The following is a 16,039-nucleotide window of genomic DNA, read 5'->3' on the forward strand; positions in this document are numbered from 1 at the left end:
CGCGGCGAGCCCTTGCCCGGCCCGGCCCCCCGCAGGGCCGCGCGGCGCCCCCTCCCCCAGGCCCCCCGCCGGCGCGCCCCTCCGGCTGCCCCCCGCCCCGCCCCCCGCGGCGGGGCGTACATGGGCGTCCCCGCCGGAGGCGCGCGAGCCCAGCCCGGAGGGCGAACCGGCGGCAGGCGCGGAGGGCGCTCGCCAGGAGCCGAGTGCGGCGCACGCCCCGCTGCCGCCAGGGAGACTGCGCGGACCGACCGCGGGCCCGCCGGCGGGAGCTGATGGGAGCTGTAGTCCGGAGCATCCGGAGGGCTCAGCGAGGCAGCCGCCGGGCGCGCTGGGCTCTCCACCCGCAGGCGTCGTGGTGCCGCGATCTCGGCGGCCGCCCGGCCCTGCAGAAGGCTGCGGGGGTGCCCGCTGGGGATGATGGGGTTTGGAGTAGGGCGCGCACAGAGCCGCCCGCCCCGGTTAGGTCGCCCTTCTGCCTACGCCGCCCTCCTCCGGCTCGCAGAGATGCTCGCGGGGGAAGCCGCCCGGTCGCGGGGCAGCGACTCTGCCCCTGCTCGTCGCGGGCGGGCGGCCAGTCCACACGAGGCTGGCTCGCAGCTCGGAGCGCGTCGCTGCGTCCCGTCCGGCCTGGGAGCCACGCGCTCGTGTGAATCGGGGAAAGCGATGGCTGGACACACGTTCTTTGTGCTCGCGCCTTCCCGGAGGAGGGGCATGCGGAAAAATTTATTTCATTTTTATACTGCCCAATAGCTGAGGTTTTCTGGGCGGTTAACAAAAGTTTAAAACACACAAGAGAAACAGAGAAAAAATAAGAAAAATTAACATAAATTAATAAAACCATAGCAGTTGTGACACAGAGGCATAGCAGCTGTACAGGATTAAATGCAATACTAAAACTACAATTTAAAAATGACCAGTTAAAATACTGGGAAAATAAAAAGGTTTTCACTTGGTGCTGAAAAGAATAGAATGGGCACCAGATGCACCTCCTTACGGAACTCATTCCATAGCTGGGGTACCGTAACTAAAAAGGCCACACTCCTGGTAGCCACCCTCCTGGCTTTTTTTGCAAGGGGCTCCCAGAGAACAACCCCAAAGATGACCATAGGGTCCAGGTAGGTACATTTGGGACAAGGCGTTCCTTCAGATTACCTGCCCAAGCCGTTTAGGGCAGACTTTCCCAATCTTGTGCCTTCCAGACCCATTCGGACCGCCACATCCAGAACACCCAGCCAATGACCCCGCTGGAAATACCTTTGAAGGCCACCAGGTGGGGGAGGCTGGTAGAGCTTTTTTTTGTTAATACAGCACTTTGAATCCTGCCCACATTTCAACTGGCAGCCCCTTCCGACTCGCTCTGTTTCTATGTTCTGGAGGGCATTCCTGTGCAAGGGTCGCCACCCGCCAGAGGCCTTGATGGCACGTAAGAAGGAAGGAACTCCCGCTTAGGGCGGCAGCCTTGGTCGGTGCTGCACAGGTGCGCACAGACGTGAGCCTGCCGTCCTCGGATGGCCACGGGCCCTGGCGTAGGCTCCCACTGAAACCCGGAAGTCTCGTATGCGGAGAAGCTGGTGGCTCCTTCTACCACTTTTTACGTCTGTGCCTCGCACGGGGGAGGTTTGCTGAATGCCCTCTTTCAAAATGGCGCCGCAGGGCACCGAAAGCCCGAAATAATGATAGCGAAAGAGGGAGATGCCCTTAAACAAAATGGCGCCCTTGGACCGAAATGGGCAAACAAGAAGGTTCTCTGCCCGCCTTTCCTACCAAGCGCGCCTCTTTTCAGGAATTCCTTCCGCACGTGTCCAGTTGAGTCAGCTTTTCTTCGCCCTGCCCTGCTTCCTTTTTGGGCCAACAAGCTTTCTCTGGGGCTCCTGCTGTGCCCCTGGCGGCGGTGGCGCCCGCAAAACCCACTGAGGGCGGAACAGAGACGCCAGGGAAAAGTCCTCCCCGGAACGGCGGGGGGGCACCCGGGGCAGGAGGGGCGGCGCCTTCCGGTCACGAGGCGCCGCTGACCCGGTGTCCCGGCAGTTCTGCTGTTGCGAGGCGGGGCGTGCCGGAGCGAGGGAGGCGCGGGAGATGGCGGACAGCGGCAAGAGCAAGAGCGGCCCGGCGGCCCCTTCCTCCGGTGCGGGTGGCGCCGCCGCCGCCGCCGCCAAGGCCATGACGGCCGAGCAGGTGGGCGGGAGGGGCTGGCCGAGCGGGGGGAGTGTCTCTGCGCGCGTGCAGAGCGCAGGGGCTGCGCCAGGCTCCCTGTAGAGGGAGGGTGACTGGGCCGGTCGCGCCGCATTTTTCGCGGCCCCTCCCGGGGAGGGTCTCTGAACACGTGCAGAGGGCAGGGCGCGCGCCTGCGCTCGCATCTGTTGCGGAGAGCCGCGCCCGCCCGGGGGAGAGGGACGGGCCGCGGCTCTCGGGGGAGACGCGCTCCTCTGGCCGCCGCGCGCTTGGCGAGGGCGAGCGACAAGGCGGGCAGGCCGAGGAGGAAGAGCAGCGACCCTGGGCGCGCACCCGCGCCGTGTTCATGAGCGCCCAGGCTGGCCTAGCGGCGGGTCGCCGGCCGAGTTCAAGGAAAGGGGGGGGGGTGCCAGGCAGGGCCCGTGGGAGCCGCGTGCTCCGAAGAGGAGGGTCGTCAGACACGACGTTTGGCGTTATGGCCGGGGGTCCCCTGGCCCAGTCTGCTTCCCTGGCAGTGACTGGGCAGGATTAAGGCGAGCCGGGTGTCAGTTTTCCGGTGAGCTAAGAGAACTGAGGCATGTTTCTCCCCCAAGGAGTTTCTGGTCTGAAGAGCAATAGTAAATGGTAAACTACAGCGGGGAGAAGCCAAGGCTTGAGGTATAAGCATTACAGGGATCCGTTCACCTGCTCAGGCTGGAGGTGGCTGGAGTATGCCCTCAAATTACGAGTCTTCCTTTCCTTTCAGGTGGTGGCTGGATTTAATCGCCTGCGTCAGGAGCAGCGAGGTCTAGCCTCAAAGGCAGCTGAGCTGGAGATGGACTTGAACGAACACAAGTAGGCAAGGAGCATGACTTTGAAAAATATCAAAGTTGGTTCTCTGTAGTGCCCTTTAGCTTTGCTTTTGTTGCAAACCAGTGTGTTGATCAGCCTTAGAAAAACTTAATTGCTAAAAGTCACCTGGGCAAGTATCATTTGCAACAAATTTGTCTCATGTATTCAAATTAATATGCTGCCAATTTTTATTACTGGATCTGGAGGGAATAGCAACGTGGCCTCTTTTAATTTCTTGGTATTTAATAAGCAGTTTGGTGTGGCTGCTTTCTTCTGCCCTGAGGCTTCTGGTTACATGGATATCTGGATCCATTTGCTCTGGCTTTGATGCAAGCTGCTTGCAGATCTTCTGTGTTTCTCTCTCTACAGACTTGTTATTGAAACACTTCGTGAAGTGGATCCTACCAGGAAGTGTTACCGGATGGTGGGAGGTGTGCTGGTGGAGCGCACTGTAAAGGAGGTCCTTCCAGCACTAGAAAATAACAAAGATCAGGTAATGCCTCTGCTGGTTGGAGGCAGGCTCCCCCCTTTGGCTTGGGACAACAAATGCCCCCCCCCCCCCCCCCCCCCCCCCGCATCCAGTCATGGGGAAGCTGGAAGGAAAATAAGACCACCTTTTCAGTGCCTAAGAGCCTTCCTGACTAGCAGGCTTCTGTGGACTTTATTCTCTGAAGACCACTGTTGTGCAAATTAATCTCCCCATAAAATGTTGCACTTTAAAAGAGGAAACCTATTCCCCTGCCTTTTAACTTCTCTCTGCCTGGCAGTTTTGTCATTCTAATAGAAGCAACACCTCCAGCATCCATGTCTTTAACATTCAGCTACGTTTAGTACATATAATAACACCTCCTTTATCACTCCTTTATCATTAAATCATTAGGTGTTTGTATTTGCAGAGATTCTTGTGCTGTATTGACCAGTGATATTTCCCCCTCGTTCCAGCTGCCCAAATTACCAGGTAGAAAGGCACAGAAAATAACTAGGACTGGGTGTGGCAAAAACTTAAAGCACAGAGCTTATTAAAGTAGCTGACAGGTAATGTGAAAAGAGGAAGGAAAGCAAAATGAAGAGCTTGGTAGCTTTAGATGTGGGATCTCTTTTGCAGCCCAAGGAAAACCAGCACACTTCTTGCATGGAGTTCCTGCCCAGGCAGAGGCATGCTCTTCAGAGCCTTACCCTCTCCGAGTTGAGGGCAACAGAAGCAAAGTGGGTTAGGAGATTGACTGGGGTCTCTGTCTCCTCACACAACTTCTATAACCTTCTTAATCCCCTTCTTTGTAGTGATTCTTGAACTATACCAAAAAAGTAAATTGCTACTTTTTTAGTTCCCAGACTTCTGTCAGCCACCTGGGCAGAAAGGTGATGAAAATAACTACAATGTGGAGCCTGAGTTTGGCAGTAGAGAGGCAAACTCAGGTGCAGCATTACCTTTCCACCAGTATGCCCATGTGTCTGTTGCCAGGTAAACCTGCCCACTCACCAGCTCCATTTAACTTGCTCGCCAGTGTTTGCCTGCTCTGTCCCCACAGCAGATGTTTCAGGGTTGTGTTTACCTCCGGCCCAGTTCTCGAGGTCCTCGCACGTCATTCCAGTGCACATCTTTGCTCTCCACTCCAGAGTAATAAGCTGTGGTGGACGGCGATGCCTGCCTTTAGCAGATTGTGCCAGTTGGACTAAGCCTACCAAAATGGAAGGCCAGGCTGAACTATATGGAATGCCCATCCAGCTTGGGAGAATGGCAGAAGGATCGGAGGCCTCTCTTATCACTCCCTGCATGTGTATCTCTCCACAGTCTCTCCACTTGTCCACCTGGATTCCTCTCTTGTACTTTCTAGATCAACAAGATCATAGAGACACTGAGTCAGCAGCTGCAGACAAAAGGCCGGGAGCTGAATGAGTTCCGAGAAAAACACAACATCCGCCTGATGGGCGAGGATGACCAGAAGACTCCATCCAAGGAGAGCACAGAGGGAGCAGGTGCCAAATCCAGCTCTGCAGGGGTCCTGGTCTCCTAGTGGAAGGAGAGACTTTCTCAGCAAGGACTTAACACCCCTTACTCTATAGCTGCAGCTCTCAAAGGCTTACCTTTATTATTGTGTTGGTGTCATCTTGTATAATATTTTTGTTAAATAAACATTCTGAGTGTCACGTATTTAGGCTAACGTGAGAAACAGCAGCTGCACTGGATCACCTCCCATCCCCAGAGCACAAGAGCAGACCTTGTTCTTTTCCTGCCATCCTTGGAAGCAGGTCCATCTTGCAAGACTGGCAGAAGTTCATTCTGTACTTTTATGCAGTATGTACCTCTTCAGTCCACCTCTCCTTTGAAAACAGAGCGAGCTTTTCCCCCTCAGTGGAGAAGAGCTGTGAGAAAATGGTTTCTGGATACAAATTCCAGTGCTTAATTTGGTGCCCGGTTTAGCTGCTCACTCCTCTCTATGCACAGCAGAACAAGTGATGTGAGAATAGTTTGAAATTACAAAATTATCCAAAGCAGGTACAGCACTGAAGGTGTAATGCTATGCAAATTTAGACAGACGAAGAATATGCTCGGCATTGCAGGCCTGTTTTCTTGTGCTGCTAATTGGTCAGTAGCTGTACCCCCTGCTCATTAATCAACATTAAAAAACCCCCAGCATGCTTAATGATTGTTTATGCAGGCAGCAGGCATCACTTTAGAAGGAGCCTTCCCTCTTCCCTTACAAGAGGAAATGCCTCTCTTAAAATAGTGTGTGCCATCTGAAGTGTGGTTTTTATTCAAATCTGTTATTCATAGGCAGATTCAAGTAAAATGAATTGATGGACTCATATGATTAATCCGCTGAATCTTTAGACATGAATGTTTGCAAATTAGGAAAGTAGTGGAAAATTGGGTTTTTACCATAGTAAAATGTGTGTTAGAAAATAGAAGTAGAGCAAGTCGGAAGGGGTCTCCTGGGCCATCTAGTCTGACCCTGGCGCCAGCTGGCTCCGCTCACAGCATGCCCACCATGTGCATGTCCAGCTTACCTTTCCTTAGATGTCAATAGGACCTACATAGTTCTCTGTATATTTTGAGTGCAAGCCCCTTCCAGTGCTCCTGTGTGGAACATAATTTGATTTTGGAGGGCTTCTGATACCAGATTTGAATTCAAGGCTTTGGAATGGTGAACCCTGGAGTATTCGTGCATTTGGACTGTTTTCATCCGTGAAGTGAGGAGGTTTCTTCCTAGTGTGCTTCAACTGGGTCATTGCTCTGATTGGCCTGCAGAGAGAGGAGCCTTTTTGATCTGCCAGAGGGGGCTTTTATTTCACATAAACAAAGGACAGCCCCTCTTTGCCAGGAAAGGAAGACCTGAGCAGACCTGAGAGTAGCGTTCCTGGGGAAGGTTCATCAGCTCTCGGCATCTGGTGGTCCTTGCCTTCACAGGGAGATTTCTAGGCTGCAGATCTCGGGGCAGGGGGACTTGCCATCAGTCCCAAAGCCCCCAACACAGTACAGCTTGTCATTCCAAAGACAAGTTCGGTGACCAACCCTCTTCTGGGCCCGGTTGGAACAAGGAAAATGGAACCAGTTTGCAGGCGAAGACCCTAGAAAAACAAGATCAAACGACTCAGGTTCTAGAGAACCATCTGCCTTCTTCCTCGACTTCCTCTTCGGTGCCCCAGGCTGAGGACTCTGGGCTTGCGGATCTTGGCCAACCAGCACTTAGCTGCCCAGCACCTGCATCAGCTCCTGGCTGCCTGGCTCACACCCACCTCCCCCACTGGCCGCCTTTGCAGAAGAGGTCAGCGATTTCCTCCGATGTGAGATGCCCAGTGAAAAAGCCTTTTTCACTGGGTATGGCAAATGTCAAAAGCTGCTGAGGTGCCCAAGAGGAGGGTGTGGGGCGGCTGTCCTGCCGTGGGTGTGTGTGTCAAGAAATGCACGCACTAGCATGATAAACACACCAAAGAACTGCCGCACCTCAAAGGGTGAGAACAAGACTTACGTGTATCATAAATGTAAAGGTCGTTGCAAACAGAATCCCTCCCCGTCGCTAAGGTCTCCCCTCCAAAGATGACGGCGAACGGTCCCACGACCGAGCAGGATTGATGCCTCAGGCCTTTGGGAGCCTGCCGTGAGCCCCTTCCAGAGCTGACCAGGCGAGAGAGCTGCTCCGTCAGTCCCGGAGCGAGCACAGAATCGGCCTGAGGAGGGAAAAGGAGTGGCAAGCTGTTGTCTGTGCGTATTGCTCTTAAAATTGCTGGGATGGGGAGGGGTTGACTTGGGCCTTGGTGTGCCAAGCAGGGAAGCTGAAAGGCCCGTTGGCCGCCAGGGAGGACCAAGTGCATCGCTGAAACGAAAAATGGGTGGAGGAGAACGGCCCGTGGGGCACGCGGTGAGCAGAGTTCTGCGGGTGGCGCTCCCCCAGGTTGGGGTGTGGCCTGGCAGAGTGACTGCCGCCCCCCTCCAGGGCTGCTCCTCCAAAGCCACCAGCCGGCCAGGGGGCTGGGGGGAACTGGTGTGAAGGCTGTGGCAGCGGGGCGGGAGGATGAAGAGGCTGGGTGGCACGGGGCAGCGGCGGCGCTGGGACCCCACGGCGGGCTGTTCCAAAGCCTGCCTCAGCCCTGCTTGGGCCGGGGGGCCTGGTGGGCCTCCATGGGGGCACCTTGGCTTTCTCGCCCCAGCCAGCCCTGGATCCGCCCACGCCGGGGGTGCGCAGGGGGCACGCCGAGGGCGCCTTCACTCACGTGGATTTTCCCTTTCTCCCACCGCCCAGCCACGTCGAGGTCGGCGGAGTCACGCCCACCGAACACCAGGAGCGCGTAGCCACTGCTCCTCCCGCCTGGCCTGGCCTCGCGCACGAGCATGGCGGAATGGCCGGCCCGGGAGGCCGTCCGAGATGCCTCCTCTTCGTACCTAGCGGAGAGAGGAGAAACGCGCCGGAGACTAGTTTCCAGGTGGCCCCCCTTCCGAATCCCGTCCTGGGCTGGGCGGCTTGCAGGGTGATGTGCTGCAGCGCCACGGGCTGTTTTGCACCACCCTCCTGGGGAAGAGGCACTCGGGCCGCTTGTGTGGGGAACGTGGCTGTGCTTCCAGCACAGACACGCTGATTTGTGTGAAGTGGTGTGAAAGCAGAGCCCACAGTCACTTTGGATCACGTGGGTGAGCGTGCCTTCCCCGGCGTCCATACTTTAAGCAGCTCTAAGAATGCCTTTTCTTGCAGAACGGTGAGCTTCCACGAGCTGTTGCCCGCAGAAAATTTGGCCTGCAGCCCCTATCCATTGGCCACAGGAGGTGGGGCTCATGGGAGCTGAAGTTCAAAGCATCCGGGGAACCCAAACCTGGAGGATGCCGGTGCAGAGGGGGCCAGCGGGTCTGTGGGGAAGGAGTAGGCATGGTTTCTGCAGCCAACGCCATCGCTCGGGCGAGTGCCAGTGGAGCACAAGGCCGCCCTGCAAGTGGCCTCCTCGGACCCAGAAACATGCCAAGGGTTGCTTAATAGTAGAAGAAAGGCACTCTGCATATGCTCAGGAATGCCTTCCCAAACCTTTAATGCAACCTCCCATCAGGCAATCTCCAGATGTGCTGGGTCAGCCACTCCCCCAGTTCCCAGCCACCGCGGTCCCAACACGTCGGGGGGCACAGGGCCAGAGAGGGCAGTCCTCTGGCTTCCGCGGCAGCCGCCTTCCCCACCTGCTGCGCGAGGGCTGCGTTTGTGGCTCAGCTTCTGGCTGTCGAGATGCTGGTGGGGGAGGAGGGAGCAGCCTGGGCAGAGGCACTGTTGTGCCAGGTCCCCGCAGCCTTGCGCTTTGTGCAGGGAGGGGGGCACGGGGTGGCCATTTTCCAGTGGGACCTGGTTTCACAATGCAACAGGCCTTCAACTGCAGAGTCTGAGGAGGAGAACCGGCGGGGGGGATGGCGGAGCGGAGGCGGCAGGTGCTGCCGGGCAGGGCGGGGGCCACGGAGGAGGCGGCGCACGGAGGCGACTGTCCCCAGTGGTGCTTGCGCCACGCTTCCCGTGGTCTTGCCTGCTGTCTCCGCACATCCTTTCAGGATGGCTTTTCCCCAGCAAACTTTTAAACGCTGTAATGTGAAATTCGGTGGTTTCTTTTCTGGTTGGGTCACCCCTCCAAATCATTGCAGTAGATGCTCTATTCCGCTAGAGGGGCACTTCCTCACGCCATGCTAGCCAGGTCCAGAAAGAGCCAACAGAGCAAAGCCCCAGGGTGCAGAGAATCCTGCACTGCTCCGCTCACCATCAGGCGCTTTTTGGGGGGGGGGGGGAGCCGGAACGTACCAGTATGTCTTGGTGCTGGGGTTGATGTGCATGGTGAAGATGCTGGCGTAGCGCCGCTGTGTTCGCAGCCCGCCTTCGCGGCCCACCACCCGCAGCTCGTGGTCTGTCAGCTTGGTGCAGGTGTGGCTGCTCAGCCCCACGGGGGCCTCACTGGAAGGCCCCGCGGTCCAGCGCTCCCACCGCCCCTGCTCGGCGTCGAAGCAGCCCACGTCGGAGGTGCGGCGGGAGCCGTCCCAGCCTCCCACCACGCACAAGAAGCGGTCGGCCAGGACCACGGCCTCGTGGTGGCTCCGGCGGGGCCCACCTTCAGGAGCAAGCGTTCGGACCGTCTGGAGCAGTGGGTCGAAGGCCACCAGGTCCCCGAGGGGGGCCCCATGGCACTCCTGCGACTTCAGGCCACCGAAGATCAGGAGCTGCCCCTGCAGCACGTTGCAGGAGTGGAAGCCGCGGGCCAGGAGGTCACTGCGCACGACCGGCTTCCACTCCCAGCTGACGCCGCCAGCGGATGTCATACCAGGCCTGTCTGGCGGGAGGCAGAGCAAAAGGCAAGCAGTGGGTCAGCGGAACGATAGCAGCCACAGTAGCAATAATTCATAGCCGTCTTCTCAAAAAATACACAAGGATACATGCAGAAAGAGAGAAACCTGCAACACTGGAAACAGATATATCAATTGCCCACTAAAATGCAGCGCTTTACTAGCCAGCTAAGCCTCCGTGGTGACTAAACCGCTCGGCTGGTGCGCTGCAGGCTGATTGCGTGTGGTCGGATCTCTGGGAAGGGGGGAAGCTGGTGCAGAACGAGGCCCCCATTGGCCCCAGAAGGGTCTTTCGAGGGCAGCGTTGCCTGACCAGGAGGCCACCACTGAAAAGCCCTGCAGGAGTTCATCCGCCTGTCTGCGCAGGTTCATACTGGGAGTCCCCAATTAATGCCTTTATTAGATCTGACCCAGAAGTTACAGGGAGGTGTTTAAAAAATCAGAGTTAATAAAAGCTCTTCATCAAGGTAGATGTTAAGATTTAAAAAGTCTTAAAAGGGAAGGGTGCTGCTTGGCCCAGTGGGCAAGGCCTGCCCCGTTATTTCTCACAGTCCTACACAGGCTACGGGGGGAGGGGGCCTTGCAAAGCCGTGGCTCCGTCTGTCAGGCTTTCCCAGGCTGGTGTCCTCCAAAGTTTTGTATTTCCGCTCCTGTCACACCCACCAGCTCCTGACCAGGAAGCCTGGGAGCTGTAATCCAAAGTGTCAGTGGTGCACCAGGCCAGGAAAGCCTATTCTGCCTTCTTTTCATAGACAGAGTCTGGTTTCTTCTTCTTTTTCATTTTTATGCCACCCAATAGCCAAGGGTCTTTGACAGTTAATAAAAGTTAAGAAAAAATGTAAAACACAAGCACACAAGATGAAATCAACTTAAAACAACAGAACTGCCATAGCAATTGCAACTGAATCCTCATAGAAGCATGCAGCAGTACAGAATAAAATACAATATTAAAAAATGGAGTTATAAATTTCATCTGTTAAAATGCTGGGGGAATGAAAAGCTCTTCACCTGGGGTCAAAAATAATGCAAAGAAGGTGCCAGGGGCAGCTGTCTGGGGAGCTCTCCTGGACCCAGAGCTTATCAGCTTAAATTGATATACTAGTGATGACCCCATCCGGACAGCAAGACCCTAGCGAGTTATCCATGGTCCAGTAACCTCTTGCTTGGATAACTGCAATGAGATCTACATGGGGCTGCCCTTGAAAACAATCCAGGGACTTCCAACTGATCCGAAAGAGGGCAAGAAAGTTAATGGGGACCGGCTCATGAGAAGGCATCATGGCAGTCCTCTTCCGGTTACACTGGAACCCTAACCCTAACCGGCTGCCAACTGAAGTCTGGGTCCAATGCAAAGTGCTACTATTAAAACCCTAAACAGTTTGGGACCAGGCCATCTGAAGGAATGGCTCTTCTCACATGTACCTTCCCCATCCCTTTGGGGGAACACCTCCCAACCAGACAGGCGATCCGCTCAACAGCACCTCCGTCTGGTCGGGGTTGAGTCCCGGTTCGTGGGCCCTCAGAGTTTGGTGAAGATGTGAGGCAGAGCTGAGTGCCATCTGCGCCCCGATGATACCTCTGGATAACCCCTGCCAGCAGTTTCCTGCAGATGTCGAGGAGCGTGGCGGATCAGTGGAGCCCTGCAGAGCCCCGTGGCATCACTGCCGTGGCGCAGAGCAGCCGTCCCCCAGCCCCACCTTCTGGAGCTGGTCGGTCAGGGAAGAGCAGAACCGCCGCAGGGCAGCCATGGAGTCCTGAGCAGCCCAAGGACGGGAGCGGAGATCTCCCAGAACCAAGTCTGAGGCCACCTCCATGCTTGCAACTCGCACACACAGTGCACAACCATCGCACTCTGGATGTGCACGGGGGACAGAAGGCCTCTGCCCAGCCACTCGGGGGTTTACATCCCGTTTGCAAGTCACGGTGGCATGTGGAGAGCTGGATGCAACTCGTCCAAACATGGCTGGGCATGGCTTGTTGTTGGAGGGTTAAACAGCCTCAAAGAACCCAGCCACAGCCCATGGGCTATTTGAGGGTTGTTGACCCCTCCAAGAAGCCATGCTGCCCAGGGGCGGACAATGCAACAAATTGCTTCAAATTCAAATCATACCAGGCACACGCCATGGATTAAACACGCCACCATGGATTAAACACGCCACCATGGATTAAACACGCCATGGGCATCATGCGGACCAGTCACTGACTATGGGGAAGGAGCTGAACTCCCAAGAACAGAAACGTGCTCCTTTCTGGGCCTGTGCTACCCGGCAGCAGTCTCTCGTTCGGCAGAGCAGATTCATGGTTGCAGCGGGAAACGTTCCCCGCGTCCTTTGAGCTCAAGTCCCCTCCAGAGCAGGGGGAAGCAGGCTGCGGCCCCCAAGGGCTGATTTGCAGCCCCAAAGTTGCCCTGATACTCTCCACCTCAGTTCTGAATTCCTTCCTTCAGTGGCCTGAGCTCATATGGCTCTTTCCTCACTGGCAGCAGGAACAGACGGTCCACCCCATGCTCTCAGGATCCCTGGAGGAGGGAGCTGAGAGTACGAGCACAAGAGCGCTCTTCGGGATCAGTGGGGTGGGCATATGTAGCCCCGCTTCACCCCGAGTCAGCACCACGTTCAGCTCTTGGGGCGGAAAAGTTTGCACACCCCTGTTCTAGTTGGTGCTTCAGGAACAGCACAGCTAGTGCAAAAGAAATGCCCGGCCGTCCCCTGAAGGCCGCCACTGGGGCAGAGGTGGGGTAAATCCCTGGGAAAGAGGAACAGTCAGAATGCATGTGGAGGAGACCCAGAAAGCAATTCCTTGCAGGTTAGACGGGGCCGGTTACTTGGGGAGAAGGTTAAGAGGCCAGATTGGGAGGCTGGTCAGGCACTCTGCTTCCAGAGCAGAATGAGGCTGAGAGCGTTCAAGGACAGGCTGGACGTGCACATGGTGGGCATGACATGAGTGGAGCCGGCTGGAGCCGGGGTCAGACTAGATGGCCTCGGAGGTCCCTTCTGACTCCCTCTGTTTCTATGTTTCTAAGTCATTTGCAGACATGGATAGAGAGACCCGGGTCCTGAGCAGGGGCGTAACCTCTGAAAAAAACAGCCTACTGACAAGCAGAGCTGAGTGCCCGGGCAACACCAACTGAAACCATATATTTATTTCATATATTAATACCTCTTCTGTTCAATGCAAAAAAGTCACTATAAGTATTGTTAGCACATTTTCAACAAACGCACCGGGATCCTTCTGTACAGGACTTGGTGAGAGATGGCCCAGAGTGGAGAGTCCAGCTAGAACCAGAGCTGGGTTCTCCTCCGCCCCCCCCCCAGAATTTTTCCCGAAGGGTAGATGTGGCTCTTGGGTACAATTTGATGTATGTATAGACGGGGGGGGGGGGGGGCTTGCAGCTCCCAGTGTGCCCCCCGCAGTGTGGACTGCATGCTTCCATGCGTCTCCTCATCCTCCCCAAGCCCCCCACAGCGCACTTGTTCTTCGGGGAATAGCCGTGTTCTGTCCTCCACCTCTTTGAAACCCTGCTATTTACATGAAAATATATGCTAGAAAAGCAATATATGCTAGAAAAGTGGCTCAGGCCACTGCAGGAAGAAATATATGCTAGAAAAGCAAAGTGAACCACGAGCAGTTCAGACGACATCTCGCCACAGAGCGCAAGGGCAAGCGGTGCGTGTTTATGCACACGCGCAGGAGTGCCGGGGACAAGACGCACCCAATTCCTTCCACTTGCCCAGAGGTTTAGCAGCCCTGGAGAGGGAGCTGAACCCGAAAGAATAGCAAGGGTAGCAACACACGGTCCAGAATGTGTGAAATGCACCTCCCCCCCACCAAAAAAGAAAGAAAGAAAAGCAAACACAGGCAGAATAACGACATGCTAGGAGCCAGGTAACAAAAAATAGGGACCTTCCATGGTATAAATAGAGACAGTTGGAGCATCCACGGAAGGAGCGTAGGGTGGGGAGACACACCAAACACCCCCGATTCGCTTTTTAGGAGCTGGCTTTCCCCTGTTACTTAAACAGGAGTGTTTGGAGCCAGCGAGGCGCTCCCTTCGGCCTGACTTGGCTGCCCTGCAGAGTGAGGCGCATAATGCGCTGAAGCTCATGCAAGCACCCAGCTGCGTGTATCTCCGTGGCATGTTGGAAGCCAGCCCCAAAGCCTGGCCCGAGCCGTGGGCAAATCGCCTGCAGGAGAGGCTGGAGCGTCCATTGAGGCCTACCTGGGAAGAGGGAAGCAGGGCGGATCCGAGTCTGGTCGCCTGGCAACCGGGAGCCCATGGCAACCGCATCTATGCGCCTCAGCCACAGATCCGCAGCCGCAGCACAAAGCAGGCCCTGCCAGAAAACATTTGCTGAGTGTGCTGAAGTTGTCGGCAGGCACATCAAGTCACCAGCGGTGGGGGGCCGGAGGGGGACATGCGCAGAGGGCGGCCAGGAATCTGGGAAGCATTGGCGCGGGCAGAGGGGGGAAGTGAGGAGGCGGCACCCAGAGGGTTGCGGCTGCGGAGCGCTTTCAGGCTGCTGGTGTGTTTCTGGTCATTCCAGCAAGCTCGGGGACCACAAGCTCGCTATCCTGAGCATGTGCAGAGTGCAGACCGGTGACCCGCTTTCCTAGTTGTGCGCCTGCTGTGATTGGCAGCAGCACCCGAAAGTTTCTTTTTGACTGCCAGGTGCTGCACCTGCCGCTTTCTGCGGATGCAACGCACGTGCCCTTCTCTGCATTATCGATCTTGCAAGGGAAGCGCTTTGCCCCTTCCCAGGGGCTGCACCCGCAGCAACTGTGTTTGCTTGCCTAACCACGAGAGACAAATCTCTTCTCTTTGTTCTTTCTTGCTCAGAAAAAAATGGCAAAAGAAATGACTACAAGGAGAAAAATGTCCCTGAGCATGTGCAGAGTGCCCTTTCCCACAAGCTTCCATAGCCTTTGTTTTGCTTTGAAACATGACTCGTGAAAACTTGCACATTAACAGGTTGCTGTTTAATTTGGTTTATCATTCATGTTTTTCAGTGTGAACTTCCTGGAGATTTAAAGGAAAGTGCTATTCAAACACCGTAATGAATAAACGCTAGCAAGAGGGCAGAGCACCAAATGCAAGCTTCCTTCCCTCTTCCCCACGTCTACAGTTCTCGCATCTGGTAGTAGATTTAGAGGGCGAAAGGCTGAGGGGGCTCATAAAAGGTGCACAGCCGGCCATGCCAGAAGGTGCAAGCAGGCCAGCCGGCCCGGGCCTGTTGCTCCAAACCGGTCAGCCCCGGATTAGCCTGTGCGCGCAGCGAGCGGCACGCGCTCCAGGCTCCCTCTCGCTGGAAAAAGTCATGCCAGCCCAGAGTGTCTCCCTGTGTGCCAAGTCACTGGGGCCGAGATGCCCCCGTTGCGCCCACGGGTGGGGTGGGCAAGGGCGCTGCCTTTGCCCTGGCTCCCTGACCGCCACAGAAGTCCTCCTCGCGAGCAGGGCTTCCCCAGCAGATTTCTGCCTGTTGAGCTGCGGTTCTGAAGGGCGCCAGAAATGGCTGCAGCTCTTCCTGGGCCGCGAATAAAGGCACAGAAGAGAAAGCGTTGTGATGGGAAAAGCGGCACTTGGCCCTTTGGGGCGACCCCGGCCAGGGCACCTCGGCCCCCGCGGGCGCCCGCAGCTCGACGAGGCAACTGCCCGGCGGACATGACTCCAAGAGGCCCGGGGGGCGGCCGGGCAGGTGGCTGAGCCGGGCGTCTCCGTCTCCGTCTCCGGGCGCCTGCTCAGGACGGCGCGCCCGGGTGTTGACAGTACACAGCCGGGCTGCTTGCCGATGCGCCGCAGGCTGCGCCCCGCGCCCCCGCTCGCGCCGACCTCCAGCCTCCCTCCTCCCGCTCCCGCGGCCCGCTCAGGACAGAACCGGTTTCGGGGCAGAAGGCAGCGGCTTGCCCTGCACTTGCGGGAGGCTGATCGGCCCCCGCCCCGCACCAAAGCAGAGGCCCCTCCCTGCCCGGCCAGCCTGCAGAAGGAGCCGAGCGCAGGGTCCGACCGCTGGCAGGCAACTTCCCGCGCCTCTCCCGGGTGAGGCCGGGGCTTGGGCACCGGAGCAGCTGGGGGGCAGGAGGGGGGCCGCCCAGCTTGGGTGGGGGTCGCCAGTGGGGGGCTGTGGCAGACGGGACCCCCTGAAAGAGGAGCTGCGGGGGCCCCGCGGGACCAGGCTGCCTCCAGGTGCGCTCAAGGGCGCACCCTCAGGCTGACGCCTTCCTTCCCTGCAGCCTCCCCTT

General features: G+C 56.9%; 3 protein-coding genes across 7 annotated transcripts in view; 1 reads left to right on the forward strand and 2 right to left on the reverse strand.

Moving 5' to 3' along the window:
- Positions 1–1,891, reverse strand: part of NIT1 (nitrilase 1) — a 10,038-nt gene extending 8,147 nt beyond the window's left edge. Inside the window, exon 1 of one of the 4 annotated variants that reach the window (XM_044449204.1) lies at positions 1,765–1,891. Coding sequence is in view for 2 of the 4 variants with exons in the window: in XM_044449202.1 (XP_044305137.1) it covers positions 1,153–1,205 (53 nt within the window). In the remaining 2 variants the exon portion in view is untranslated. The other 3 variants (XM_044449205.1, XM_044449202.1, XM_044449203.1) reach the window with 3 other exon arrangements.
- A 134-nt stretch (positions 1,892–2,025) lies between these two features.
- Positions 2,026–5,155, forward strand: PFDN2 (prefoldin subunit 2). 2 transcript variants are annotated; one of them, XM_044449214.1, is made up of 4 exons: positions 2,026–2,175; positions 2,918–3,006; positions 3,373–3,496; positions 4,839–5,155. In XM_044449214.1, the coding sequence occupies exons 1-4, from the start codon at positions 2,077–2,079 to the stop codon at positions 5,016–5,018; spliced, it is 492 nt and encodes a 163-aa protein (XP_044305149.1). In that variant the 5' UTR covers positions 2,026–2,076; the 3' UTR covers positions 5,019–5,155. The 2 variants fall into 2 exon arrangements, with proteins under 2 accessions (XP_044305149.1, XP_044305150.1); XM_044449215.1 differs by lacking the exon at positions 2,026–2,175 and adding an exon at positions 2,680–2,829.
- Positions 5,156–6,392: 1,237 nt separating this feature from the next.
- KLHDC9 (kelch domain containing 9) lies at positions 6,393–9,778 on the reverse strand. The gene is made up of 4 exons (XM_044449049.1): positions 9,267–9,778; positions 7,717–7,885; positions 6,975–7,173; positions 6,393–6,573 (listed from the first exon to the last, which is right to left on the reverse strand). Exons 1-4 carry the CDS (start codon positions 9,776–9,778, stop codon positions 6,407–6,409), a joined length of 1,047 nt encoding a protein of 348 aa, XP_044304984.1. The 3' UTR covers positions 6,393–6,406.
- Positions 9,779–16,039: the final 6,261 nt, after the last annotated feature.

Source organism: Varanus komodoensis, unplaced genomic scaffold (assembly GCF_004798865.1).
Source record: "Varanus komodoensis strain SLA01 unplaced genomic scaffold, ASM479886v1 scaffold57, whole genome shotgun sequence".
NCBI classification, from domain to species: Eukaryota; Metazoa; Chordata; class Lepidosauria; order Squamata; family Varanidae; genus Varanus; species Varanus komodoensis.

Excerpts from the sequence above, each read along its gene's own strand:
- KLHDC9 (XM_044449049.1), bottom strand. The coding sequence starts at position 9,778 with ATGACATCCGCTGGCGGCGTCAGCTGGGAGTGGAAGCCGGTCGTGCGC. Across the intron at positions 7,174-7,716 it reads GGGAGAAAGGGAAAATCCAC|GCCGATTCTGTGCTCGCTCC; the intron begins GTGAGTGAAGGC and ends TTCCCTCCTCAG. Across the intron at positions 6,574-6,974 it reads CCTTTACATTTATGATACAC|GGTCTTCGCCTGCAAACTGG; the intron begins GTAAGTCTTGTT and ends TTGTTTTTCTAG.
- PFDN2 (XM_044449214.1), top strand. The coding sequence starts at position 2,077 with ATGGCGGACAGCGGCAAGAGCAAGAGCGGCCCGGCGGCCCCTTCCTCC. Across the intron at positions 2,176-2,917 it reads AGGCCATGACGGCCGAGCAG|GTGGTGGCTGGATTTAATCG; the intron begins GTGGGCGGGAGG and ends CTTTCCTTTCAG. Across the intron at positions 3,007-3,372 it reads ATGGACTTGAACGAACACAA|ACTTGTTATTGAAACACTTC; the intron begins GTAGGCAAGGAG and ends CTCTCTCTACAG.